The 26,671-nt window shown below is 51.3% G+C and overlaps 1 protein-coding gene across 1 annotated transcript; it reads left to right on the forward strand.

The window, feature by feature from the left end:
- The first annotated feature begins 398 nt into the window (after window positions 1–398).
- BUB1 (BUB1 mitotic checkpoint serine/threonine kinase) lies at window positions 399–25,675 on the forward strand. The gene is made up of 41 exons (XM_071452462.1): window positions 399–1,427; window positions 1,540–1,622; window positions 2,180–2,294; window positions 3,381–3,509; window positions 3,714–3,830; window positions 4,587–4,705; window positions 4,837–4,938; window positions 5,548–5,674; window positions 6,554–6,755; window positions 7,486–7,630; window positions 8,692–8,877; window positions 9,139–9,203; window positions 9,470–9,557; window positions 9,765–9,834; window positions 10,374–10,593; window positions 10,701–10,791; window positions 11,432–11,545; window positions 13,680–13,739; window positions 13,822–13,966; window positions 14,188–14,384; window positions 14,883–14,923; window positions 15,190–15,284; window positions 15,587–15,633; window positions 15,735–15,925; window positions 16,132–16,280; window positions 17,074–17,402; window positions 18,021–18,073; window positions 18,565–18,705; window positions 19,482–19,577; window positions 19,900–19,990; window positions 20,368–20,443; window positions 20,947–21,127; window positions 21,611–21,689; window positions 22,086–22,309; window positions 22,671–22,811; window positions 23,382–23,497; window positions 24,118–24,279; window positions 24,405–24,562; window positions 24,653–24,830; window positions 24,999–25,105; window positions 25,304–25,675. The coding sequence occupies exons 1-41, from the start codon at window positions 1,407–1,409 to the stop codon at window positions 25,497–25,499; spliced, it is 5,247 nt and encodes a 1,748-aa protein (XP_071308563.1). The 5' UTR covers window positions 399–1,406; the 3' UTR covers window positions 25,500–25,675.
- The last annotated feature ends 996 nt before the right edge of the window (window positions 25,676–26,671 follow it).

Below are 26,671 nucleotides of genomic sequence, written 5' to 3' on the forward strand. Positions count from 1 at the left end.
GGTGGGGTTGGATGGCACCTCTGGAGATCCCCCAGTCTGATGGCAGGATCGTTAAGTTTGGGAAGGAGGTGCAAGATCAAGACCAAGCCTTAACGGGCTCTGGGCAGAGCTTTTTCTCCCCCATAGATATGAGAACTCCATAATACCTCTGAAAACCAGCAGCCTGCAATGAATCCCCCAGCATTCCTTCTCCTGGCATTCTCTAGCAAAGGGAAGAAGGAATTTGCTACAGCTACCTTCACAATTCCTTATCCAAAGTGCCAGGAGGAATTGTTACTCCTTTATTTCACTTGTTCATTCACCCAGACAAAGCATGAGCTCTTTCACCACTTAATTGTCCCCATGCACACCCATAATGGGACTTTTTACATGTGCCCGTAAGGCACGTTTTCACATTTATTCCAGAAATAAACACCTAGGAGCACCATGCGATGAGTTTTACTAGTTTATTGTGTTGGCAGCGCTTCCTGGCAAGGGCAGAGAAGCAGGCTTAGAGCTGGACAAGTGCACACAACCCTTTTGTGGAATATGGAAATCCGAGAATCATGGAATCGCTGAGCTCAGAAAAGACCTCCGAGATCACCGAGTGCAACCCGTGACCGATCCCCACCTTGTCACCCATCCCCGAGCACCGAGTGCCACGTCCAGTTGTTCCTTGGACACCTCCAGGGACGGGGACTCCAAACCTCCCCGAGCAGTCCATTCCAAGCTTGGCATCGCTGCTTGCATATCCTCAGCTCTTAGGTTAGTCTGACACAGTTTGGGATCTTGCTTTGCGAAGGGAGGAAGACAAGTCCTGCTATTCCATGGATGCTCTCCTCTCTGGCAGCACTGCTGTTCCACGGATGCTGTCCTTCCCCAGAAACCCTGATAGTCCACGGGTGCTGTCCTTCCCCAGAAGCCCTGATATTCCACGGGTGCTGTCCTTCCCGCTATTCCACGGATGCTGTCCAGCCGGCAGCCCTGCTATGCCAGAGATGCTGTCCTTCCCCAGCAGCGCTTCCCCCGTTCCCAGCGGCTCAGGCAGCGCCCACCGGTGCTCCGGAGGAGCCGAATCCGCCGGAGGAGCCGCCCGGAGTCCGCAGCCAGGGGCAGCCAGGCCATGCCGGCGCTCAGGCCGCTTCCAGCTTCTCCTGAGCGGCGGCGAGGCGGCGCTGGAGGTATCGCTGCCGCCAGCGCAGGAAGCGGCGGCGCGCCCGGCCCGCCTGCCAGCCCACCGCCACCCCGGCGGCGAAGGCGGCCAGCAGCGCCCAGCGCACCACCCGCGGCCGCAGCGCCTCCAGCACCATCCCGGGCCCGCTCCGGCTCCCCCGAGCCCGGCACCGCCTCCCGCTTCCGCCGCCGCTGGGCGGGACCGGCCCCGTTAAAGGCGGCGGGGCCGGGGAGGCGCCGCGTCTGCCCGCGCCATGGCCGAGGCGGCAGCGCAGGTAGCGCCTCTCCCCGAGGCACTCTGGCACCCTTCTCCCTCTTCTCCTTCCCCTCAATAACTCCGCGGAGTTCCCCCGAAGCTCCTCACACGCTGTCCTGTGTTTCCTCCAGGATCTGCTGCTGGCAGCGGCGTTCGTGTCCGACGCGCAGTACAACAGGAATATTCCTTTTAAGACATCTCCGGAGGCCGTCAGGTAAGGAGGGATGCGCCCCCCGCCCCGACCACACCTGCGGAGAGCCCGCGGTATCCGTGGGCAAACAGCAACAGCCGGGAAAAGTCGGGGGTGCTAAGAGGGGTGGATGGGTGGGGTGCTAAAAATGTAGTTAAGCTGAAATGCTTAAAACGGAGCTCAGCGCATCTGTATGTTGAGGATGGGAATTGACATTAAAAAGTTGTTGTTTGCTGGAGGGGAGAAAATAAAACTAACATAAAGTCTTCCAAGCCTCTGGGGCAATGAAGAGTGTGGGAGGCTTGGTCAGCTCTCAGCTGTGTGGAAGGTGCTGGAGTGGCTGAACCAAGTTAAATCTTTTTTGTTTACTATAATAAATATTCTATTATTTAACCCTGCTCTGAAAGGCAGTATCGTATCCATCAGCTCTGATGCTGATTTGGAAACACATTATCAAATTCCTTGCTGGCAAAAATGTTTGTTTGGGGCAGCAAGTGCTGTTCTTCCAGGACACATTTGGTGATGCCCTGGGGATGTGCCTTGTAGCCTTTATTTATGGTGCCCATGCCTTCTTCCTCCAGGCTCTATCACCTCTATAACCACTGGATGATGCGAACAGCCACCTACTTCTTCATCTTCCTCAACCTGTCCCTTGCCCTGTTTGAGGAACCTGCTGTGTATCCACTCCCCTTCCTGGTGAGTGTGTGGTGTAGGAGCAGCAAATGCAGCTGCTGGAGCCAGCAAGGGCTTCTTGCTTCAAAGTGGTTATCAGACGTGCCAAGAGACAGTGGATGGAGATGTTTTTGGGTATCTTTGATCCTCTGCTCTGGTGAGACCTCCCCTGGAGTCCTGCATCCAGCTCTAGGTCCCCAGCACAGGAAGGACATGGAAAGTTGGAGTGAGTCCAGAGGAAGTCACCAAGTTGATCAGAGGGGTGGAACAGCTCTGCTGTGAGGAAAAGCTGAGAGAATTGGGGTTGTTGAGCCTGGAGAAGCTTTGGAGTGACCTAATTGGCTCTTCCAGTACTTGAAATGGCCAACAAGAAAGATAAAGACTATTTCCAAGGGCCTGGAGTGCCAGGACATGGGGGAATGGCTTCCCGCTACAAGAGGGCAGGGTTAGGTGGGAGACTGGAAAGAAATAGATTGGAAAGAAATTGTCCCCTGTGAGGGTGGTGAGGCCCTGGCAGAGGTTTGACAGAGAAGCTGTGGCTGCCCCATCCCTGGAAGCGTTCCAGATCAGGTTGGATAGGGCTTGGAGCAACCTGGGATAGTGGAAGATGTCCCTGCCCATGGCAGGGGGTGGAATGGGATCATCTTTATGGTACCCTTCAACCCAAATGATTCTGTGACTTTATAATTCTGTGATCTGTTTGAAATAGGGACAAAAAAGGCACAGGAGCTGGCCCAGGGACTGTAGGAGCCATTGTGGCCACCAGCAATGGCCCATGTGACTGTGGTCAAAGTCATATTGCTGTTCTCCATCTCAGAGACCAATTCCAGCCTTCTTTGGGACTCAAGTCCAGTCCTCGTGCATGAAAGTAGAAGCCAAGTTTTACTTTAGGCCAGACTTTTCTGCAGCCTTTATTTGTCCTGCACCAGTGTGATTGTGAAAGATGTACTCCTTGAATCCTAAGCAAACACAGACCTGCTGCCTTTAACCTGCTTGTGGCAAGGAATTCTGCAAAGGAAGCCTGAAAATATCGCTCTGCCTGTTTTTTATTGTGCAAAAAGGAATATTGCTGCTCCTGGTTGTGCTGGCTGAGCCCTGCTCTCTCTGCAGGCCACGTCAGTGCTGGAGGTGTTGTGCCTCCTGGTGTTCCTCGGCCGCCTGACACACTTTGCCAAAGTCACCCTGCACAACGTGTTCTGGAAGGACACCAAGAACATCTGCATCATGGTGGCAATCCTGGTGAGTTGGGCCCAGGGGAGGTGGGGTTTTTTTTCCCCTCATGCTGCTTTCCTGGGATCCCAGACCTGGCATACACGATCCATGGCCAAGCCAGCCAGCTGTCACAAACCTGTCATGTGTGCACCTCTCCTCTATCAATGAACACTTCCCTGTCTAGACACATTCCAGCATTAATTCTGGGAGCTTTCCTTCTTTCTCCCACAGCTATCCCTGACAGACCTGGCCATATATGGGGTCCTCAGGCTGTATGATGTGAGGAGCATCCGATGGTCAAGGATTGTGAGGCCCATCTTCCTCATCAACTTCGCAGAGAGCCGCCAGGTAAAGAAAAGGTCTGGTGGGATGGCCAGGGTCCTGTTTTTTCAGGCAGCCTGCTGCTTTCCACAATCCAGGGGATTTAGCAGAAAGGTTTTATGAGCCCTGGTACAGGTGAGCTCTGCCAGGGCCCAGGGCTCTCCTGGATGTGCTGCTGGGGAGGAGAAACCCTCAGGCAGAATTTAGGATCCTGTGAGAGAAGGTTTGTTTCAGAAGTGGCTTGAAGTAATAATTTGAGGTGGGCAAAAGGGTGGATTCACTCAGTACCACAGGAAAAACCCCTGTGTTTCTCCCTGAGTCAGGGACCAGGTTACTGATTGCTGGAAGTCTCCTGGGTAAACAAACAAGTGCTGTAGTCTGGGTTTGGACTCTGATTCCTCTCAGCATGGAGAGATCTTTGTCCTGCTGCCCAAGACTGGTCTGGTCCTGACTTACAGATGAATAAACTGTGATGTGGAGGCCTGGGGGAGGGAGCAGCTCAACATTTGGGCTCAGAGCCTGTGTTTTGTGGCCTGGAGCAATGGATTTCTGTCCCTGACTGGTTCCCTGCAGCATGAACATCTCAGCAGTGCCCTGGGGCTCTCTGTCCCTTGGCTCCTGAGCTCACTGTGATGTGTAGCTGGGGTCTTTCCTCCTTGTTCTTCAGGGGGATCCTAGAGGGAAAGGCCTGGGTCTCTTGCACCCCACTGCAGGGGTTTGATCCAGGTGGGATGGGGGAAAAGGGGTGCCACGTTGCCTCTGAACATTCCCTTGTCCCGGCAGATCCGGAGGGCGTTCCGCAGCATCCGCAACACGCTCCCGGAGATCACCTACGTCTTCCTGCTCTTCATGTTCAGCCTCCTCATGTTCTCCCTCATGGCCTTGAAGCTGTTTGGAGAGAGGTGTGGGTACTTCCTTTGCTCCTGGGATACTCTGGGCACACTCCAAGCAATTCCTAGGGAATGCAAGCACCGCTCCTGTTGCGGGACATGTGATCCCAGTGCTTAACTCCAGGCTCTCCTCTTCCTCACAGGAATCTCCAGACAGCAGAAGGCCTCCCCTACTTCAGAAACTACCTGGAGATTGTGTTTGACCTTTACGTACTGGTGACCACAGCAAACAGCCCGGATGTCATGTATGGATGTCATGTGTAGATGATCAGATCTCTTTCTCTCACAGGGCTCTCTGTGCAGCCTGTAATTTGCACAGCAGGGTTAAAATTCTGTGGGCGTTGGGCTTTTCATCCCTATCTCTTCTGGGTTCCCACTGTAGTTTGTGCTGGGAAGGTGCTGTCAGGAGTAGGGCAGGGAGGAAGGGCTCAGTCATCCATGTGCTGCAACTGCAATGGTACAGTGACCCTGGGAATTTAAACTGAAATAAAATAAAATGCTGCTCATCCTAGAGCAAGTGGAAAAGCAGATGTGAGTGCAGCAAGGCTCTGAGGCCAAAAAATAGCATCTGGCTGAGGCATTGCCTCATGTCTGCTCTTAAATTTGGCTGCACTGACAGAGATTTCATCTCTGTGCTGTCTTCTGCACCCCTTCAGTCAGGGCCTGACAAACTAGGATGAAAACCCAGCAGAAGAAAAGGGTTCTCTAAGTGAACTAATGCAGCTTTTAGCTTTATTCTGATGAGTTTGATCTGGCAGTCCAAAACAGCACTTGGAAATCCACGTGGTAGTCTGTTTTCTCGTGGGCTCATTTTTGTCAGTCTGGAAAGCAGCAATCCCTCTCCCCTTCTCTAGGATGCCAGCGTTTGACTTCAGCTCCTGGTACGCCCTGTTCTTCATCGCCTTCGTCATCGTCAACACTTACATCTTCATGTCTCTCTTCCTGGCTGTGGTCTACAACAACTACAAAAAACACCTGAAGGTAATGCCTGGAGGGGCTTGTGACCTTCCTGCTGTTCTCTGTCAGGAACCTCTGTTTTTTTACCTTGGAAAGCTTTGAGAAGGGGAAAGAGTTTCTTGCCTTTTTGGTGTTCTGCAGACAGCAAGCACAGACCCACTTCTCATAGCATGGGTTTGTTGGGAGTTCTGCTGTTGGCATTGAATGAAACATTCTATGGTGTTCCCCACTGATAAGAAGCACATTCTGCATTATCTTGGAGGCTTAGTCCTAGCTCAGGAATGCTGTCTCCATGCAGGGAACTGTTGTTGCACAGCATCTTTGCATGTGCTCTGAGAGCAAGTGAATTGGAAATGGGAGGTCTACAAAAAATCAGAATTTTTGTAGGTGCAGTTTGGGACTTGTGATCAAAGGAGGCTAGCTGGGAATTCCTGGGTGCTCCCATGAGGGGGTTGGATCTTTCTCAGGAAGCAGAGTGCTGGATGTCCCTCTGCTCACAGTCATGTGCAGAAGAGGATCCCCAGCCCTGTTCTCAGCAGGATTCACTTGTGGATGGGAAGCATGTGTGGACACATCCTCTTTGCTTCTGTGGCCATGCAGGTCCCGTGATCTTTGTCACCTCCTTCCTGTCTGACACTACCCTTTGTCTTTCCTTCCGGTTTTTCAGTGCTGTCCCAGCATCCAGCAATCTGCTGATCCTTCCAAAGCTCGGTGTGGAGAACCCACAGCCGCCTGTTAAACACCAATTCTCACCCCCCCACACACACACTAACTGTGCTGTGCTCTGTGTCCAGTGCCATTCCCCTGGGTCTCTTCTTGCACCTCTGTGCTATGAACATGAGTTTATTTGTTAAAGAAGGGGGAGGGCACCTGGAGCCGCCTGACTCCTGGCGCTCTCTCCAGAACGAGATCCGTAAACTCGCCTACATGAAGCGCCGCAAGATGATCGAGGCCTTCAACCTGCTGAAGGAAGAGGAGGGAGAGCAGTTCGTGGTTCGGGAGGCCCGCTGGAAGCAGCTGGTCAAGCTGGTGGCTCCTGACACCAGCAATTCCCACCGGGAGCTGCTGCTCCGCATCTCGGATGACGAGCAGAAAGGGTTCGTAGGTGAGCAGTGGGGAATGGGGAGGAGCCAGGACCCTGATCCTTCCGGGGGTTTGGCATTGGGAGTTGTGATCTGTAATGGCCCCAGAGGGACTCAGAATCACAGTCATTGAGGTTGGAAAAGACCTCCAAGGTAGAGTCCAACCTGTGCCTGTTCCCCACTTTATCACCCAGCCCAGAGCACTGGGTGCCATTTCCAGTCTTTCCTTGAGCACCTCCAGGAATGGGGTCTCTGGGCCCCTCTTCCTGTTTCCCTCCAGATTCCTGGAGTCCCAAAAAGTTGTTCTTGCTGCCTGTGCTATAGCCCATGTCCCACACACTGTGAGTGGCCCTTTGTGGCCATTTGACATCAGGCCAAGCTCTCCATGGCATGTGGGCCTTCCCGTTCTCAGCAGAGGCGGTGGAAAGCCTCCCTTGTTATCAGATGCAATGTGGCTCCCCACTCAGCCCTCTGGAGCGGGAATATCCAGAGAGATGGGTCACTCTCCTTGTTCTGAATCTTTCTGTGGTGGTTGTTGGCCCATGGCTCGAGCCAATTCCCCAGGAATGGGGCGGAGAAGTTGCTTGAATTCCAAGTTCAGCCCATTGTGGTGGACACCACTCTGGGATTGGCTTTGCTGGGAGCAGAGACCGAGGAGCCCAGACGGCTGCTGCTCCTGTGGGCTTGGATGTGCCTTTGGCAGGCACTGTTTGTTTGCCATGAGATCAGGCTGACACTGACACTCTGCTGCAGACAAGAAGTCCTTCGTGCAGCTGGCAGACCTGCTCAACATCCAGGTGGTGACGCTGAGGATCCGCAGGCACCCCCTGGCGCGCTGGGCGCCGGCGCTGTACGGATCCGCGCCCAGCCGGCTCCTGCGCAGCCTCGTCAGGCACAGGTGAGCCCTGGCACGGCACAGGTGAGCTCTGCCAGGGCCCAGGGCTCTTCTGGCTGTGCTGCTGGGGAGGAGAAGCCCTCAGGGCTCTGCTGCTGCTGGCCTGCCTTGCTCAGTGTGGAGGAACCAGCTGCGGCTGTGGGTGAGGCCCCGCTGCCTGAGCTGGGTTTTGCTGACATCAGGCTGTGCTTTGTGTCCTGCCATGCACTCAGATCTGCTCCTGGCTCAGCAGTCTCTGCTGCAGAGCTGTGTCCTCCTGCCTCATCAGCTCTGGGAGTTCTCTAGAGCTCTCTTTCACCTCTGAGCCTTCCCAGGATCCCAAAATAGCTGAGGTTGCAAGGAACATCTAGGGATGGGCTAGTGGAACCCCCCTGCTCCAAGCAAGGTCAGCCACAGGAGGGTACTCAGGGCTGTCCTAGCTGGGTCTAGAGTATCCCCAAAGGATGGAGGCTCCATAACCTCTCTGCAACCCCTTCCAGTGCTTGATCACCCCTGGCTAAAAAAAACCAAACCCGAGCAACTTCTTTGTTTAAGTGGAAGTTCCTGAATTTCAACTTCTGCCCCTTTCCTCTTGTGCTTCCACTGGATATCACTGAGAAGAGTCTGGCTCCATCTTCCCTGCACCTTCCCATCAGGTATTTATGCACAGGAGCTGCTCCTGACCCTTTTCCCTGTCAGGCTGGACCACCCCAGCTCTCCCAACACGTCACATTGCACTGTCCTGTCATTCTGTCAGTTCTGTGACCTTTGCTGCACCAGCTCTGTGTGTTCAGGCCTCTCCAGTACTGGGGAGCCCAGCTAACCCTGGTTCCTCCCCCAGCACCTCCAAGTGTGGCCTCACCAGTACTCAGTAGGTGGGGAAAAATCATTTCCCTGGACCTGTTAACTAAATTCTGTGTTGCACTTCAAGAGCAAAACTCATCTCTTCAGTGACTCCCAAACTCTCAGGTTTGAGGAGAGCTGATGGGTAGAGGATTTTTGAGAGAGGAGGCAAAGAGCTTCTGAAATAACTGTGACTTGGACCTTCCTGGGAGCTGCAGACTGATCTCTCTTGGTTCTTGCAGGGCTTTTGTTTGGACCTACGATGCCATCATCCTGATAAATGCTGTCTTCATTGCTCTGGATGAGGAAAGCCCCTACATTTCCTATGCAGAGTGGGTGTTCCTTGCTCTGTACATCATCGAGATCCTCCTGAAGGTCTACACTTATGAACCCAGGGAGTTCTTTGGCAAAACCCAGTTCTGGAACTGGTGAGTGGGCTGGAGGTTTGTGTGGAGTGTGGTGAGTGCTGTGCTCAGCTCCTCAGGGACTGAAAGGCTCCGAACTCCTGTGCCAGGGTGTGTTTAAGGTGAATCAGAGGATGTTGTGACAAAGCTCTCCTGTGTGCCCATAGCCTGAGCTGGCCCAGGGCTGCCTGGCCCTGATGTGAGGAGCAGGGGTCACTCCTTGTTTAAACCCCACTCCTGTCCCTGTCCCCCAAACTCTAACAGCAGTGCCTTCCCTCGTGCCAGGTTTGATACTCTGATCATCTTTGCTGCCCTGACTGCAACGATTCTCAATGCCACCCTCAAGTCCAGTAAGTGCAGCTTGAGCAGCCTGCATGCCTTGGGAATCCTGGTGTCCTCCCCAGCCTTCTGGCTTGAGAGGCTTTGTGACCAGACAAGGAATTTCTGGAGGGTTTCTAAGAACTAACCCAGTCTTCCTCTTTTTTTCTCTTTTTTTTTTTTTTAGCTCCCTGTTATAGTGTTTAACAAGGACACAATCGTAACAAATGAAAGAATTTTATCTAAACACCTCCCTGCTTTATTTTCATAATAAAAACATCTTTGTTCTTTTTTTCAGCCATGAAGTACAACAGCCAGCAGATCCTGGACATTGTGTTCATCCTGAGAGTCCTCAGGCTGATCCGGATTGTTGACAGCATTCAGAGGTGAGATGGGGAAGTGGGATGGGAGCTGGTTTTTGGGCAGGGGGTGGTGCTCTGTGTGCCCACACTGACCAGGGCCACCCCACAGAGCTTCCCAAGGCCTTGTCCCAGCCTGCCTGGGAGGAGCCCAGTGGCTGCAGGAGCCTCTCTGGGCACATGGGGAGTGTGGGTGGCCAGGGTGTGACAATAACCAGCGTGGGCTCTCTGCAGGTTCCAGGTGATCATGAACACCCTGATAAACATCGTCCCGACCATGCTGACCTTTGGTGGGCTCACTCTGGTAAGAAATCCTGGTGTGTTGGCTCAAAGCACTCCAGTTTCAAAGAAGTGTGTCATAAATCTCACGCTCATGCTGTTTCCAAGGGGATAAATGCAATTCCCTGGATGGCAGGCCCTTGGAACTGTAAGTATCCGTTTGAGTCGCGGCCATTGTGCGAGCAAAGGGCTGCATTCCTGCTTTTTCCTGGATCAGAACATCCTCCTAGGATCCATGGGATGTTCTGGCAGCCTGGGCTTTGCATCATAAGGAATCAAATCATGGTTTGGGCAAGAGGTTGAATGAGAAACCTGGATTTCAAATGATTTCCTAAAATGAGCTTCTGTTGTGATTTGGGAATATTTCCCATCCGTGTATTTGTAGTTCTTTGCTAATTATTCCTGCTTGGTGATTGCTGTTGGGTGGCTTGGGGCTCTTGGAGTCTGTGCTGCCCTCCAGCCCCTTGCTGTGCCTGTGGAAACTGGAAAACTTGCTGGGGTGCTGAGCTTGCCCTGGGGCTTGCAGCTTGCTGGAGAAGCAGGTGATGGGGTTTCTCTTCCCAGGTTGTGTATTGTGTGTTTGCTATCATTGGCATGGAGCTATTCCACGGGAAAATCCAGTACTTCCCAGCCAACTCAAATGCTCCTCACGCCCTGGAGTGTGGGAATCCAGCTCTCAAGGATTCCCTGTTTGCTCGTGGCAAGTACTGCAAGAACAACTTCAACAACTTCGCCTCGTCCTTCATCGTGCTCATGGAGCTCACTGTGGTCAACCAGTGGCACGATATCCTTTGTGGGGCCCATTCCCAGCTGGATCCTTGGGACATTTGCTGGGTTTCTGGTTCCCCCCTCAGCTCCTCCTTTCCTCTTTTCCCTTAACTCCCACTCCACTCTTTGCCAATGGATTTGCCAACGTGACAGCTCAGCCTGCCAAGCTCTACTTCATCGCCTTCCACATTGTGATGGTGATAATCATTGTCAAGTATGTTTTTTGGGGTGATTTCCTCTGCTTTAGGGGAAAAGGGGATGTGCCCCTGTCAGGGCACTGCTGGTGGGTGCTGGGGTCACCCACTGGAGACAGGTGGGATGGGTTTAGAGGGATGTGCTGCATTCTTGTCCCCACTGTGTGGTGGTGTTCACAGGGGTCCCAGGATGAGGGAAGAGATGAGAATCTTGACTCCATGTTTCAGAAGGCTGATTTATTATTTTATGACATATTAAACGAAAATGATACATTAAAACTACACTAAAGAATAGAAGAAAGGATTTCATCAGAAGGCTTGAAAGGAAAGGAATGGAATGATAAGAAAAGCTTGTGACTCTCAGAGAGTCCAAGCCAGCTGAACTGTGATTGGCCATTAATTAGAAACAACCAATGTGGACCAATCAAAGATGCACCTGTTACATTCCACAGCAGCAGATAACCATTGGTTTTCTTTTCCTCTGAGGCTTCTCAGCTTCTTAGGAGAAAAATCCTGGCAAAGGGATTTTTTCAGAAAATATCATGGTGACACCAATGGGAGCTGCTGTGACCTGGAGGGGATGGAGCACTGGAGAATGAGTCTGGGCTTGCTGAGACAGGGAGGAAATGCTGTCTCAGTTCTGCTCGTTGTTTCTTTCAGTATCTTCGTGTCATTCATCCTGGAAGCTTTCTTTGTGGAGTACTCCCTGGAGAAGAGTGAAGTGGAAACTGCCATTGAGCAGAAAATCCAGGAGCTGGGAATGGGAGTTCAAGAGTAAGGCCCCAAATGTAGCCAAGCTGGCTGTGGCCAGTTTGGCACCAGTGATGAGGGGAAACCACCCTCTTTGTCGAGGTGTGAGCTGACATTCCCCTTCCTTGTCACAAAGTTCTGGCTCATCTTCCTGAAAAATGGAGATTCCTCTTCCATGTCTTGAAGTTCTGGCTCCTCTGCTGGCTTAGGTGCCAGTCGAAGGCCACTGGTGTTGGCTTTGCTACCTCCCCTGGCTCTTCCAGCTGGGAATTCCAGCCCAGAGGACAGGAAAGATGCTGGAAAATAACCCCATGGTGGTGCTTGTCCTGCCCCACTGAGACCCCATCACTGCCAGGCTCCCAGGGTGGGATGTGACCCCTTCCCAGGGTAATTCCTGGCCCTTGCTGTGCAGGGAAGAGCTCCAGCATGAACAGCTCCTTGACAACATGGAGAGTGCAGAGCACGAGCTCGAGGGGGAAGGTGGAGCCAAGCCACAGAGCCAAGGGCTGGTGTTCAAAATTGCCTCCAAACGTAAGTGTGACCCTCCAGGGTGTCCAGGCCCAAGGCTCCCAGCTGTTCCTGGGAAAGCTCCCAATCCCTGCTGCTCCCTTGGGGCTACAAAAGCAGCTGAACCCCACCTGGAAACTTTGGGACAGCTGTGGACATGTGATGTTTGTTGTTTGTTTTTACTTCTGTAGCATTTTCTCCTCTCCCACCTCAGCCCTTCTGTGTTCCTTGTCCTCAGTAGCCTCCCTCTGGATACACTGCCCTGCTGGCTGAGGTCCTGCTGTGCCAAGACACCCATTTTCCTTTCTCCTTCCTCTGTGGGCTTTGCATTCCTGCTGCCTTGGATCCTTTCTTCTGGCTCGGTGACTATTTCCCTCCTTCTCCTGGCTTTCCTGCTGTACCTCAGCTTTCTGTTGTGTAGGAATAGAAGGGCTTAAAATCCCAAATAATAAGTATAAGAAGGGCTTGGAGTACTTAAAGTAGCTGGGATGGAACAGCAGGGAGTGTAATTTGGAGGATTTTCTTGGCTGTTTTAAGGCATCCAGGGGAGCACATCTGGTGCTCACAGGGCATTTTTTTTGTCCCTCCAGGATACAGGACAGTGGATGCTCTGCTCCAGCGCATGTTCGAGGCAGAGATACCCCTGGAGGACGAAGGCCCTTCCTTTGAGGAGATCCTGAATTTGTCCCCCACCTCGGCTGTTCCCAGGAGCCCGAGTTCCGAGAGTGCAGCCTGAGGGGGGGATCAGGGAATGGAGCTCATTCCCGGCTGTCCAGGTGCTCCCTGGCTGCTCCCACGCGTGGGGCCCGGGTGACACGGTGGGAACAAACAGCTCTGTCCTGTACAGGAGCTTTATCTCATGTAAAGTCTCATATAAACCTCTGGAATGCGGGCAGGAGTCGGAGTCTCCGGCCGTGCCTGGGCTGGGACGGTGCCGTGGGCAGTATGTTATGGAATAACTACTTCTTGTAACTGGAATTGTATCGCAGCACTTTTATATGCAGCTCTGGAGCGGTGTACGCTGAATGAAGCAGCTCTTTAGCACAATAAATTCAGCAGTTTGGAAAAACGATGGAATATCTCCGAGTTTTATGAGGGGAGAGGGTTGCGGCTGCTCCAGGATAATGTGCGGGGCTTTGAGGTGGGAAACGAGGAGGGGGGGAGAGGAGTGGGCGCTGCTCCTCGCTCCCAGGGCTGGCCCAGCCTTTCCCTTTTCCCAATTCCTCCTTTTTTCCCCTCGTTTTTTCCCTTATTTCCCTTGGGCCTGGCCCCAGGGCGCCGTCCAGCGGCCGCGGCGGGAACTGCACCCGCGGAGGGCGGTGTTTCCTGCGTGATTGATGGGGCAACGACCAATGAGAATGCAGTGCGGGCCGAGGGCTGGCCAATGGGGAGGCGGTGCGGGGCCGCGCGCGGCCAGTTTGAATCGGCGGGAGCCGTTGGGCATGGACGAGTCCGGGCGGTGAGCGGGGAACGGGATAACGGGATGGATAATGGGACAACGGGATGGGGAGCGGCATCGGGGGCTGCTTCGGCCCCCGGAGCTGTGCGGGTGCCGTGGCCAAGCGGCGCCGTGGGGGCGGCAGAGCCTCCGCCCGCCCCGGGCGCTTCCCACCCTCCCTGATCCCGGCCTGACCCGGCCTTTTCCCTGCAGGAATTACGAGGCTCAGATCCGGAGCTACCGAGGGCCCGACCCTCTGGAGCCGTGGGACAGGTGAGCGCTGGGCCTGGCTGGGGTGCTCCGTCCCCGGTTCGGGATCTGCCCGGGCCCGGAGCTGACCGCGGGCTGGTTGCAGGTACCTGCAGTGGGCAGAGCGATGTCTCCCTGCCCAAGAGAAGCAGAGCCGCTGGCCGGGGCTCCTGGAGCAGCTGGTGGAGCTGTTCGTGAGCGACAAGCGGTACCAGCAGGACCCGCGGTTCGTCAGATACTGCGTCAAACTGGTGGGTCCGGCTGCGCTTCTCCGGGAATTAAATTATCCTAATTCACCCACCCCGCGGTTCTGGCACTGCAGAGAGCTTTGGGAGGAGCGGGAGGCCTCGGGAATTCTGATTCTCTGCAGGGCAGGGGGATCAGAAAAAGACAAGAGCGTGTTTTTTAAGCTGGGAGATTTGCCTTAACTTCTCTTTCCTTTTACGATGACTGAGAAATTCTTGTTGTGCAGGCAGAGTTCATCTCTTCCCCGGGCCAGTACTTTGAGTACCTGCACGGGCAGGGAATCGGAGCCAGGAGCTCGGATTTCTACCTGGCCTGGGCTCGGCTGCTGCTCAAGGAGGGCAACGTGCAGGGAGCAGCAGCCGTGCTCCAAAAAGGGCTCCTGAACCAGGCACAGCCCCGGGAGAACCTGCAGCAGCTCCACTGGTAACTCTGGGGCCTCTTCTGCTCATGTACTCAGTGCTCATAATGACTCATAATTAACCGTGGGTAGCATATGATTTTTTAAAATTATTTTTAATTTTTTTTCCAGTATTCTTATTTTTGGTGAAGGGAGGTTTAAACTTAATAATGGTTCTTGGATGTTGAATATTCATTGGGTGTTCTGGGATTAAAAAAAAGCATCCCAGAGTGAAGCAGATCCTTGGAGTTAAGCGTTTAATTCTAGGAAGGTAAATGCAAAAAACCAAAAGTAAAATGTAATGTAAAACATAAAACAAATGCCTAATTCTGTTCTCCTGCTGTCTCTTGAAGGCTTTTTTAGTTTTGCAGCTGTGGAGATGTCCATATTCAGTAAAAATCCTGCTTTTCAATGTTGCATTTCATGGCATGATTGTACAAGGAAGCCCAAGATTGCTGGGAGACGGGAAGGGTGAGGGACAGGTGATTTCATGGTAATAACTGAGGGTTTTTTTTGCACTTTAGCTCCCTGCAGAGTTATGATCCTCGGAATCCTCCTTTGCAAGGTGAGGATGAAGAGTCCTGTTTGATCTGTAGCTCCTCTAAATGAATTTTTTACTTCAGTGAGTGAGTTTTGTCACTGAAAAAAAAACCAAATTCCCCATAGAAATCACTTTATTTTCCCTCTTTATGTGAAAAATTCTTAAGGGCAATGTATTCAAAACAAGTTATTAATTTTCCAGTGCTTCAAGTTAATTAAAATTCACAAAGGATCAAACAATTTTTACTCATTAATGAGTAGAAAATACTTACATTACATTTTCTGTCCCAGATACTGCTGTTCTAAAACCACTTCAGCCTTCCCATGCTGCAAATCAAATGGCTCCTCCAAAAGGTGTCTCAAGTCCTAATCCCTGCAAAACTCAGGTAAATCATTAATTATTTGGGAAAGGTGTTTCACGTAGAGTTTGGGTTGGTGAGCTTGGCTGAGCAGGGCAGACTGACTGTGTCTGGTGCATCTCAAAACTGACATGGAGATGATACTGCTGCTGTGGTGCTTGCAGCAGGAAAGCATCTCCATAGGAATGTCTCATCTGGGAAGCACTGGGGCACACCCAGTGGCCTGACACATTCCCAGAATCACAGGAATAATATTAGCAGTGGATTCTGTGCCAGCTGTGCTGCTTGAACTTAATTTCATTTTTTTGTGTTTTATTTCCCTGCTTTAGGGTCTGGATGCTGCTGGTTCTCAACCCTGTGCTGCTGGAAAAGAAGTGTAAGTGGCTGGGTGGCCCTTTCAAAGCCCCCTGTGAGAGAACAAGCTCTCTGCTGGGATAAATCCCCCAATCCTGGCCCTTTCCTCCCTCTCCCTGCCAGGAACTACATCACCTACATCTCCAAGTCCGAGGTCGCTCCGAAGCCGCCGTCGGGCGCCGCAGGGTGGGAGCAGGTCCCCATGTACGACAAGAACCTGCTCCTGTGCCAGGGCTCCGAGCTCTCCTTCGAGGAGCTCAGGGCCAAGAGATACTTCAGGAAATATGAGCTCCTCAGGAGGCAGCAGGCACTGGGTATTCCTCCTTTTTCCAACTCTCCAAATGGCTCTTTCCTGGTCAAGTTCATGGCTTTTGGGCTTCTCCTGTCAGTGCCACATTCGTGGTGTCCCTCCTGAGGAGGCCCAGGGGGAGCCATCAGCACCACACATGTTCATTTAATCTCATTGTTTGTGGTCATGCAGACCACACATATTAATTTAGTCTCGCTGTTTAATCCCTAGAGGAGGAGCAGAAGGACTCCATGAGGAAAAAGGAGTCGGCCGTCCTGGAGCTCCAAGCGCTGCAGCAGAAGCTGGACCAGCTCACCCAGCTCTCCAGGAGCCTGGAGGAAACGAAGCTGGAACCAGCAGCTGAGCCAAGCCAGAGGGTGGTGAGTGGTTCTGGGATGGACAGGAAGGCTCTGCCTGGGCTTATCCCACAAAATCCAGCCATGCTGTAGGAACCAGGGTTGGTTTTTCCCTGGTGTGAGACTGCAGCTGGGCTCTGCTGCTCCAGGCAGAGCAAGAGCAAGATGTGACTTTGAGCTGCCCAATCTTCCTGGATGGGATAAACCCCCCCTCAGGGGGCTTAGAGGGTGTTACAAAGCTGAGCCACAGCTTTAACCAGCTCTAGGAGGTGCCTGCAGGCTTTTTCCAGAGCCCAAAAATGAGCTGAATTCTTCCTGGGAATGCATCCTTCAAACTGGGACAGGCTCAGCTCATCCAGTGCATGTCACTGATCCAGACAGACACCAGGCTCTGGCTCTGGGCTTCCTTCAGAGCTTATTGCAAAAAGGAAAGAGGAGAGGGGGGGAAAAAAAAGGAGTAAAAATATGTTTGATATGTTTTTCCTAAGAGAGCACTGTGGAATAGGATCTTTCTCCAGTCTGGAGGCTGAGGCTGCAATACCAGTGTGGAAACCTGGCACAACTTGCAGCACCCAGATTTTAAAGGTTTCACCCTGAACTGCGGCTTTGCTTCTCCACAGTTTAGTTTGAGATGCAGCTGGAAGTTGTCTTGGGTTCTGGGCATGTGGAACTAACAGGAAAAATGAGAATGGCTATATTTGGGGGGGGGAACTTAAAGGTTCTGTTACATTCTGGTCACACGGAGCTGGTAGAGAAAATGGGAATGGCTGCATCTGGGGGGAATTTGGGTGTCACAGAGCACTTCTCATCCCTCAAGGTGCCCCCACCTGTGAGGCCCAGCACATCTCACGTCCCAGGGAGCTGGATGGCACCTGCTGCAGGGCTGGATGTGCCAAAGGGCCCAGCTCTGGTGCCTGAGCAGCCCCAATTCCAGGCACCACCAGCCACCGCTCCCACCCTGCGGCCAGCCAAGCCCCTTGGAAACCACATCCCAGCCACCTCCCCCTGGGAAGCACCAGAGGAGAAGGACCCAGCTGGAGCTCGGGCAGAGCTTGGGGAGCTCCAGAAGAGTTTGCTGCACCCTTCCTTCAGTGCTGCTGCCGCTCAGGAACGGGCTGGTGCTGACCCTCGGAGCACGGCAGAACTGTGAGTGTGAACAGGCTCCTCCTCTCAGTTGTGAGAATTAGCTAAAAATGAGCCTTTCTTCCCCTTCTGGAAAAAAATACCTGACCTGAAGCCACTGTTTATTAAACTTAATCAAACTTGGTCCTCCTGGCCATGTTTAATTCCTTTTACCCTGTGGTTTAATTGCAATAAGAGGAAATTTGGTGTGTAATGCCTGGAATAAAACCCAGGATGTGCTTTGTTCCTGCAGATCACACTCCAAGGTCTCCAGAGAAAGATTAAAAGTGCTGGGATTTCTCTCCTGCACTTCTGCTGTGGGACTTGGCCACAAAATGGGGGGGCAGAGGGAGAAACCCAGGCTGGCAAAGCAAGGGTGGCTCAGTGGACTTGGCCAAGGTGGGAACAGATTGTTCACTCATGTTGTGGAATTCCTTAGAGGCAAATTATGTCCTAGGAGAGCTTTTAATGCATTTTAACCTTTTTAAGGGACTCTGCTGCCTCCCAGGTTATTGGCAGCTGTAGGAGAAACTTTCCAGGGTGATCTTTATTAAAGGACCTCTCACTTCATTGAAACAGAGATTAAAATGGGGTTTAAATAGCTTTTATTCCAAGGTAATGTTGTGACCCTTTCTTCTGAAGGTCCCCTAACAAAGGATGCACTGGATTAACTCCTGCTGTGGATGTGAAGGAAGGTAAGGAACCTTTGGAGGGAGACTGATGCCATTGGTGTGGCTGTTCCCAGCTGGGAATCATTAACTGCAACCCTGGCAAAGCTTCTTGACTCCCCAGCCTCCATCCCTGCGTGTCTGTGCAGGGTGTCTCTATCCTATCCCTTCCATGGAACATGGATCCAGTCCCTGCTCCCATGTTCTGAGCAGCTCCTTTTGGAGCGTGGTTGGGAATCGCTGTTTGTCCTGCTTCACTTTCTGTGCCAGGATAGAGCATTCCTGGGAATTGCAGATGGATTCCTTGGAAGCCACCCAGCTGTCCCAGGTCCCTCTTGCCCTCCAGGGCAGCCTCCTTCGGGACTCTGCCACGCAAATCCCTGAACAAGCCAAAATCTCTCCCCAAATTCTGCGTCGCTGCTGCTCCTTTTGTTTACTTCCCTCACTAATATTTTGCTGGAATGCTCATAAACAATCCCAGGCTCCTTCAGGAATGATCTTGCCCTTGTGTTTTCCAGCTTCCAGAGTCGGGAATTCCTCCTTTGCCTACGGAAATGCTTCCCAGGCCACCCCCAACACCTCGCTGGGAGGAGCAATGGGGACGACAACGCCCTTCAAGGTGCAGCCCTCACCCACGGTCCACACGAAGGAAGCCTTGGGTAAGGCCTGGAATGAAGTTTTCCTTCCCCTGGAGTCCCTGGGATCTTCCCTGGAAATGTTAGTGGAGCCTTTTCTGGCCAAGGGAGCTGCTCAGGGATGGGCCTGTGCGCCATCCAAAGAGGAAAATGACGTTACATCATTAATTGCCTGTTGGGATTATCTGGGTGACCCAAAACTTCTGACCAGAAATTGATGTTTTAACAACATCCCACAATTCCCATCAATTCCTGGATAAATCACTGCCAGGCTTCTTTGGGAGTGTGTTGTCTGAGCTGCTTTTCAGGGAATCTTGTTTGGGATGTGAGGACCTAAACCACACTAATTTGGAAGCTCACAGTCAGCTCTGCTTGATGCTGAGCTGAATAAAATTGAAAAAAAAAAAAACCAAACCCAAAAAGCCTGAGGCATTCATTAGTCCTACAAATATCTAAGTTTTCCAAAAATCTGGGAAATTAAAGGAGAATTTGCTCTCTTAGGAAACTTGGAATCTCCCCTTGGATAGGGAATAAAAAGGGCCATGACCAAGTGTGTGTTGGCCAAATTGGCCCTTCCTGTGTCTGATTGGTTGTCTGAGGTGTTTAAATGCAAGAGGGAGGAACAACTGGTTATTGACTGCTGATAAATTATAAGAATATTATTAATTGACATTTAAGGCTGTTAGAGTCAAGTGGCATTTGATTTGGCTGCTACACAATGGAAGAACCTCTGAAAATTTCTTTTTCTGGGAGTGTTTTTCCTGTATTATTTATTCCTTTATTATTTCCTTCTTTCTTAGGTGTTCTCATGGATATGTTCCAAACACCCTTCTTGCCTGAGCCATCTCCCCTGGAAGACAGTGAGGAACAATTTGAAGCCTTTTGCAGAAAAAGTGGTGTGTGCTCTTTGTTTTCTCAGTCCCATGGAATTCCATCCTTTATTTCCCATTGACACCTCCCACCAGCCCTTGCTGTAAGAGTTGAGCCAGTCTGAAACCCAAGGGCTTTACAGGAGTGAACAGAGAGAGATTTCACAGCTGGGCTTGGGCTGGAAAAATCACCTTTCCAAGAGTTTGTAGGAAAGGTGATTGGAGTGGGAATTCTGCAGGTGCAGCTGGATGGAGCACTGAGCACCACGTGCCTGGAGAGGGGGGAGAAGGTGGCTGTGTAAATAATCTTTGTTGGGTGAAGATAACAGGGGTTATCTTTTGTTTTCAGAGCCTGGTGGATGTTTGAAAACAAGCATTGCTGTCCCTGCCACTCCCGCCTTTGCCATCTTTGAGGATGAGGAGGAGAAGGAGAATGGAGGGTGAGGAGGGAAAAAGGAGCAGCTAAGCTCAGCTCCTTAAAAATCATGGAAAAAATGGATCCCATTCCATGGGACTTTGCTGTGGCTGTGCCAGGATACAACTGGTGGAGTGGCAGGAGAAAAGCAGGAGTTGCTGCTCTGGGATTGCACAACTTCCCTGTTTGGACAGTGCTTGGGAGTGCCTGGACAGCACTTCCATTCCCTGCAGAATTTGGATGGAACTCTGAGCTGCTGCAGCTTCTCCAAGTTGCTGCAAATGGGGCTCTTAAAATAAAATTAAAAATTCAAGTTAAAACAAACCAACCTTTGTTGTGACCCCTGTGCCTGGGAAAGCTCCTGGGGAAAAGCTGTTCTAAACTTTTTGGGTCATTTTTCAGGATCCCACGGCACAAGAACAAAGCAGGAGAGCCCAGAACTTTTGGAGAACATCCCCTGACTGACTGTGCAGCAGAAGTGAGTGGGGATCCTGCAGGGATTAGCCTTGGAACTGGGTTATGCACTTAGGAGGGTTACCAGAGGGGGTGGATTCACCTCTGCTCTATCCCAATCCCATAATATTCCTAGGAATGATGCCTGCTGAAGGCTGGATACTTCTTCCCATTCCTTGAGCGTTTTTGATTGTTGATTGACATGAAATTGATGGAGAACTTCACCTCTCAAATGTGTGGGCTTGGCATCAGTTTGGGGGAGGAAGAGACATTTCATCTTCCAGCAGCCACCTTGCAGCTTCCATAGCCAAGGAGATGGATAAAACTTGGATGGAAGAGATCCCTTCCCATGGGATTGACTTTTCCAGGCTCCCACAGCAATTTCTGGTGGTCTGGCATTTTGCTATGGCTTTGACTATTACCAGCATTCAGACCTAGTGTAAAACTATGGAAACATGGGGTTTTGTTTATATTTTCAGGGTAATTTTGATGGTTTCATTTTAAATCTTGGTTGTTTTTCCTCCCTAGGAAGAAACAGGGACCATGGAATTCCTGCGGGATGATTACACGGTGTGGAATGGCCCCTGCAGCAACAAGGCCCTGGCTCCCAGTCCAGACAACACCAGGGATTTTGCCCGAGCTGCCCAGCTCATGTCCACACCCTTTAATTACCTGGCAGCTCCTTCCCAGCCCCCTTTGCAGGACAGAGGTAAAATAAGCAATGTTTTGTGTGGAAAACATGGAATTTGGTGCCTTGCGACTCCACTTCTGCCTCAGTCCAAATCCCACCCAGGTGCTCCCACTCCTGAGGCCACATTCCCTGTGGAACAGCAGCTCATAAGCTCTCCAAGGATTTTTAATTGGGATAAGAGGAGGTGGTGAGGAACAAGAGAGGCTTTGTGTGTCCAGCAGCTGCTGCTGTGAACAATTCCAAAGGGTTGGGAATATCCAGACATTGGCTGAATCCCATCTGGGAGCACCTTTATGCTGCTCTGCCCCTTTTTAAGTCTTGGAATCTGCTCCCTGGAGAAATCCAGATGTTATTTTAACTTGGATATTTGAAATGAGGCTTTGTTGAGTTCTGGTTTTTATGGCAGCAGCTTTCAGAGCTGCTGGGTGAGAATACTCCAAATATTCCTGGTTTTGGGGACATAAACATTGATTTGCTCTTGTTCTTGCTCCCTTTGTTCAGCCTGTAAGGAAAATTTGCCCCAGATGAATTTGGAATTCTCTGGAGAACTGCACAGGCAGCAAAAGGCCAAGAAGTTAAGGTATGCTGCTCCAATGTAAGTGTCCCAAGGTTTTCCACTGTATCAGCCTGGCTCTGCCCAGCACTCTGGGGGGAAATGGACCTGGGCTTGGTGACCATGCCCCCAAAATCCTTCCAAGATTTAAGTTCTGCCCCATGGAAATTAAAAATTAATTGGCCAAAAATCCACTGTTTTCTTCCCTTGGTGAACTTGAGAATTATTAGGGAATGGGTAAAGTGACTGGACCAAATCTAATTTTCCTTAAAAAATTCCATTTTATTCACCTCCATGTTGGCCACGGTGACATTTGACACATTTTTGCTCCCTAAAGGTGCCAAACCTCCAAGGCAGAAGGTTAATAATATAATACTATTATAACATTAATAATGATTAATGATGTTCTGTTTAAATCCATAGCCCTGTTCTCGAACATGTCCCAGAACAGAGAGGGCTTCGTGGGAACATCCCGAAACAAGGGACTGGAATCCAGGGAATTGCTGCAGCTGCTTCCCAACCACTGCATGAGCAGACAGCTCAAAGCAGAACTGGACATTCCTCCTGCCTTGGGGTGGATAGACATTCCCAGGGGATGCTCTGTGGAGCTGGGCAGGACAGGACAGCGTGGAATGGGAGACCTGCAGGTACACAGCATCCCCTTGTTCTCCTCCCTGCGTTCCAAGGGCTGTGCTCTGTGCACTGGAGGGAGCAGTTCCATGATTCCCGTGAGGAATCCCTGCTCACCTGTGAGGGATGAGTGTGGGTTGGACCTGGATTGCACATTGCCATGGATACTCCAGAGTGCACTTTGGGAAACTCTGGATTTCTGGGCAGGTGCAGAAGATGGAGTGTCAAAATCAAGGAATACTTCACATATCCTTATCCCTCCTGGGGGTTTTGATTTATTATTTTCTTTAAATCAGTGATGCTCTCTCAAGCCCAAACTTGTGTTACCTCCTTGGAATGACACCCAGAGCTTAAACTCTTCCCTTTTTTTCCATGAAGTCCTTGTTGAGAACCCTTGGGACAAGGAATTGATTGGCAAATTCTTGTCAGAGCTGCCGGAGCCGCTCCACACCTATGCCAACTACTTTGAGTGGAAATCTCCCCTTCCATTCATCAAAGTGAAGGCTGAACTCTCACTGGGTAAGAGCTCCTTCAAACTCATCACTGCCAAGCATTTCTTGAAGCTTTTTCCAGGATAACCTCTCAGAAGTGTGTGGGAATTCAGCTTCCTTGTGTGTGTGTGTATCTCCAGATTATCTCAGCCTCAGGTTGGGAATTAGGCCTGGGGTTGCTTTGTTTGCCTTTTGAAGCATGAGCCTTTTGGATGAGGCATTTTTCCCAGTTCTCCCTGTAAACTGGGCCACAGCTCTCCAGCTTTGTGTGGAACAGCAGCGGGCCCATGTCAACAAAAGCTGTAGGACAGGGATTGCAACATCCCTGTGGGACTTAAACATTGGTGTTTACTTTTCAGGGCATGCCCTTTGGAATTTGACTGCTTCCAGGGGGTCAGGCAAAAATAGAAACACTGGGGTCGAGTGTGTGGCACGTCCAGCACTCCTGCTCTCTCCTGTGCCTAGCAGGAAGAGATTTGTAGGGAAAGACTTGATCTAGGATTAAACCATTCATATGGGCTGGTGCTTTTCTCTTTTTTTTCTCCTGTTTTTCCTCTGTGGAGTTGGCAAGCAGGATCTAATGTTAATCTTTTTAAAGGTCCCAGCTCATTCCATGTGGACTGCTTGGTTGGAGAAGGAGCTTTTGCCCAAGTCTATCAAGCTTCCATTCTGGATGCCAGTAACCCTCAGAATAATCAGAAAGTGATATTCAAGGTCAGTGGTGTTGGGCCACAGCAGCTCTCCTGCAATAATTCTGGAGTCTGACCCTCCCCCTGGGTGGATTCACACACATCCTTGGCCTTTCCATGTCAGATCTGCCTCGGGACCTTTTTGTGGATCTCCTCTCCAACATTTAGTCCTTCAGGAAGAACTAAAGCCCCTCTTTAACCCCTGAAGTGAAACTTTTTCAGGACAGAAAGGTGATTTATGCTTTCTTTGGAGCATCAGGGATTCACAAAGGAGTGTGTGGAATCGTGGCATGGGATTGAAGTCTAGATTTGAGAGGATTAATCATGAGGAGTTTATCAGCTGAGGTTAATTATTGTGAGGGTGGGGAGGCCCTGGCACAGGCTGCCCAGAGAAGCTGCGGCTGCCCCTGGATCCCTGGAAGTGTACAAGGCCAGGATGGACAGGGCTTGGAGCACCCTGGGATAGTGGAAAGTGTCCTGTGGCAGAGTATGGAAGATGGGACTGGATCATCTTTCAACCAAACCATTCTGGGATCAGTTCAAGAGGGAAAGATGCCTGATCTGCCATTGAAAGCCCAACCTGAGAGGAACCCCAGCTTTTACCGCTCCCAGATTTTCCCAGGAAAATCCCCTCCTTTCTTCCAGGTCCAGAAACCTGCCAACCCCTGGGAGTTCTACATTGCAACCCAGCTGGTGGAGAGGCTGAGCCCCAGCATGCACCACCTCTACATCCGCTTCTATTCCGCCCATTTCTTCCCCAACGGCAGCGTCTTGGTGGGCGAGCTCCACAACTACGGAACACTGCTCGTGAGTGCCACCAGCTTCTGTCCCAGAGCACCTCTGCCCTTGCAGAGCCCTTTCCTCCTCCTGATTTTTACCTCCTTTGGGAATGTGCCGTGCCTTAACCCGTGCTGTGTGCCCCTGGCTTCCAGAACGCCGTCAACATTTACAAGAAGCTCCCGGAGAAGGTGATGCCCCAAGCCCTCGTCATCTACTTCGCTGTCAAAATCCTTCACATGGTGGAGGAGTTGCACAGCTGCAAAATCATCCACGGGGACATCAAGCCGGACAATTTCATCCTGGGAGAAAGGCAAGTGTGTCCTGTTGTGACCAGATGTCACCACATGGGAGGAGCCTGGAGGCACTGAGAGGGGGGGTTTGTTTCTTGTCCTGGTTGAAGGTTCCTGGACAACAGCACGTGTGACATCGACGGGCTCTGCCACGGCCTGACCCTCATTGACCTGGGACAGAGCATCGACATGAAGCTCTTCCCTGAGGGAACAGCCTTCACTGCCAGGTGTGAAACATCTGGATTCCAGTGCGTGGAAATGCTGACAAACAAACCATGGAACTACCAGGTAAGGGACGGCCTGGAAGCTCAGCAGTTACTGCACACCGAGCAGCTGGACCCTGGTACCAGAGTTGGAGCCTCTTGCAGAGCCTCTCCCCCTCCATGGGGTGTTTCCAGCTCATTTTTAGTGCTCTGGGTGTGGTTTTGACACAAAACTGGTGTGATTTTGGTTCAGACAGACTACTTTGGGATCGCAGCCACCGTGTACTGCCTGCTCTTCGGGTCCTACATGCGCCTCAAGGAGGACAATGGGGTCTGGAAGCCTGAGGGAACCTTCAGGAGGTGGGTGTCCAAAACATTCCCCAAATCTTTGCCTAGATTCCCTAGAAACCCACATCAGTACCACACTGCTCATTATTACCACATTGCTCCGAGGTCAGGTTCTGTCACACCTTTCCTAACTGGGAGCAGAGTAAAAACGAGTACTTTAACAGCTGAATTTAGTGCTTTTTTTGATGCTTTTTTTGTCCCTTTTTGCAGGCTTGCCAATGCTGAGCTGTGGAAGGAGTTCTTTGAGAGCCTGCTGAACATTCCCAGCTGCCACAACCTGCCGTCCCTCAGAGCCCTGCGCCAGAAGCTCAAGGATTTATTTTGCAGGTCCTACGCTAAGGAAATCAAGTTCCTTCGGAACAGACTTGTTGTGTTGCTCATCGAGCACAAACGCTCACGGAAATAAGGGTTGACTTTGCCCAGTTTCCAAGGACTTGGGGTTTTATGGATGTGGAATATTTTTGTAATAACTTGGTTTCAAATAATAAATGGGTTTGGGGTTGACTTCAGCAATGATGGCTCGCATCTTTCTGTGCTTTTTGGGGGGGGGGGGGGAAATACGCTAAATTGAGTTGTTGATTTGGTTTGGGAGGCAATGGATGTACTTGGATTGGGCTCTTCCTGCTCTGCCTGTCCTTAGGAATTTCTAAGATGGAGGAAATGGAGGTTTGCAGGTCAGATGCAAGTTGGACAGGACTGAACCCAGCCTTGGCACCTCCAGTTCTGGCCTCCCCTCACATCCTTATTCAAGCTCGGGGGAAACCCAGAAGACAAATGTCTCTTGTTTGACTGTAACAGCAGAATTTTGGGAAGAAAGTGTTCCTTTAAAAGGAATACCTGAGCAGCACAACCCCCGTGAGGGAGGAGAGGGCATTAATTTGATTTTTGCGTCTCCCCACAGGAGGGAGACAACAGCCTTTCCTATTCTCCCTTCTCCTGCTTCTGTTTCAGGGGTGTTTTTCCTCTGCTTAAATTGTTCAGCTGGATAACCATGGTGAGCCTGAGCACCTGGTAGAGCTTGGATGGTTAGGAGGAGCTGAGATGTGTTCTAGGGACTGCTGTTCTCCCTCCAGCTGGGGCTCCTCTCCCTGCCCTGATGGCAGAACCTCTCAGATTCCCCTTGGAAGCAGCCCGCTTCCCGTGGCACGCGGAAAAGCCTTGGGCTTTGATCCGAAGCAGCTGGTTCCTGACTCAGCTGGAGTGAGTTGCACCAGGAGGCAGATCAGCTGGAGCAACCTCAGAGCTGGTGGAAACATAAACATTGGATGCTGGGGTGGCTTTTTTTGTTCCCGTTCTCCCCTTAGTTGCCTTTTTTTACGCGCTGAGCCGGAGCCAGCTGTTCTCTGGCCAGGCCAAAATCTCTGCCAGGCTTAAGTTTTTAGATGTATATTGTAAATTATATATTTTTAGTTCCTCATATAATGGAGAGGGATATGTGGAGGAGCACTTTTCAGAGCATTATGAGCATGATGGAGCTTTTAGCTGCAGCTCTGCCCTTAATGCTGTTATTTTACATTAAACACCCCTAAAACCAGCCTCCTGTCCCAGCCACCTGCTCCTGCCCCTGTCCCACCATCA

The sequence above is a fragment of the Agelaius tricolor genome, unplaced genomic scaffold, assembly GCF_023055355.1.
Source record: "Agelaius tricolor isolate 1412-34295 unplaced genomic scaffold, bAgeTri1.0.p SCAF_1, whole genome shotgun sequence".
Taxonomy (NCBI): Eukaryota; Metazoa; Chordata; class Aves; order Passeriformes; family Icteridae; genus Agelaius; species Agelaius tricolor.

Excerpts from the sequence above, each read along its gene's own strand:
- BUB1 (XM_071452462.1), top strand. The coding sequence starts at position 1,407 with ATGGCCGAGGCGGCAGCGCAG. Across the intron at positions 8,878-9,138 it reads AAAACCCAGTTCTGGAACTG|GTTTGATACTCTGATCATCT; the intron begins GTGAGTGGGCTG and ends CCCTCGTGCCAG. Across the intron at positions 20,444-20,946 it reads TGACTGACTGTGCAGCAGAA|GAAGAAACAGGGACCATGGA; the intron begins GTGAGTGGGGAT and ends TTTCCTCCCTAG.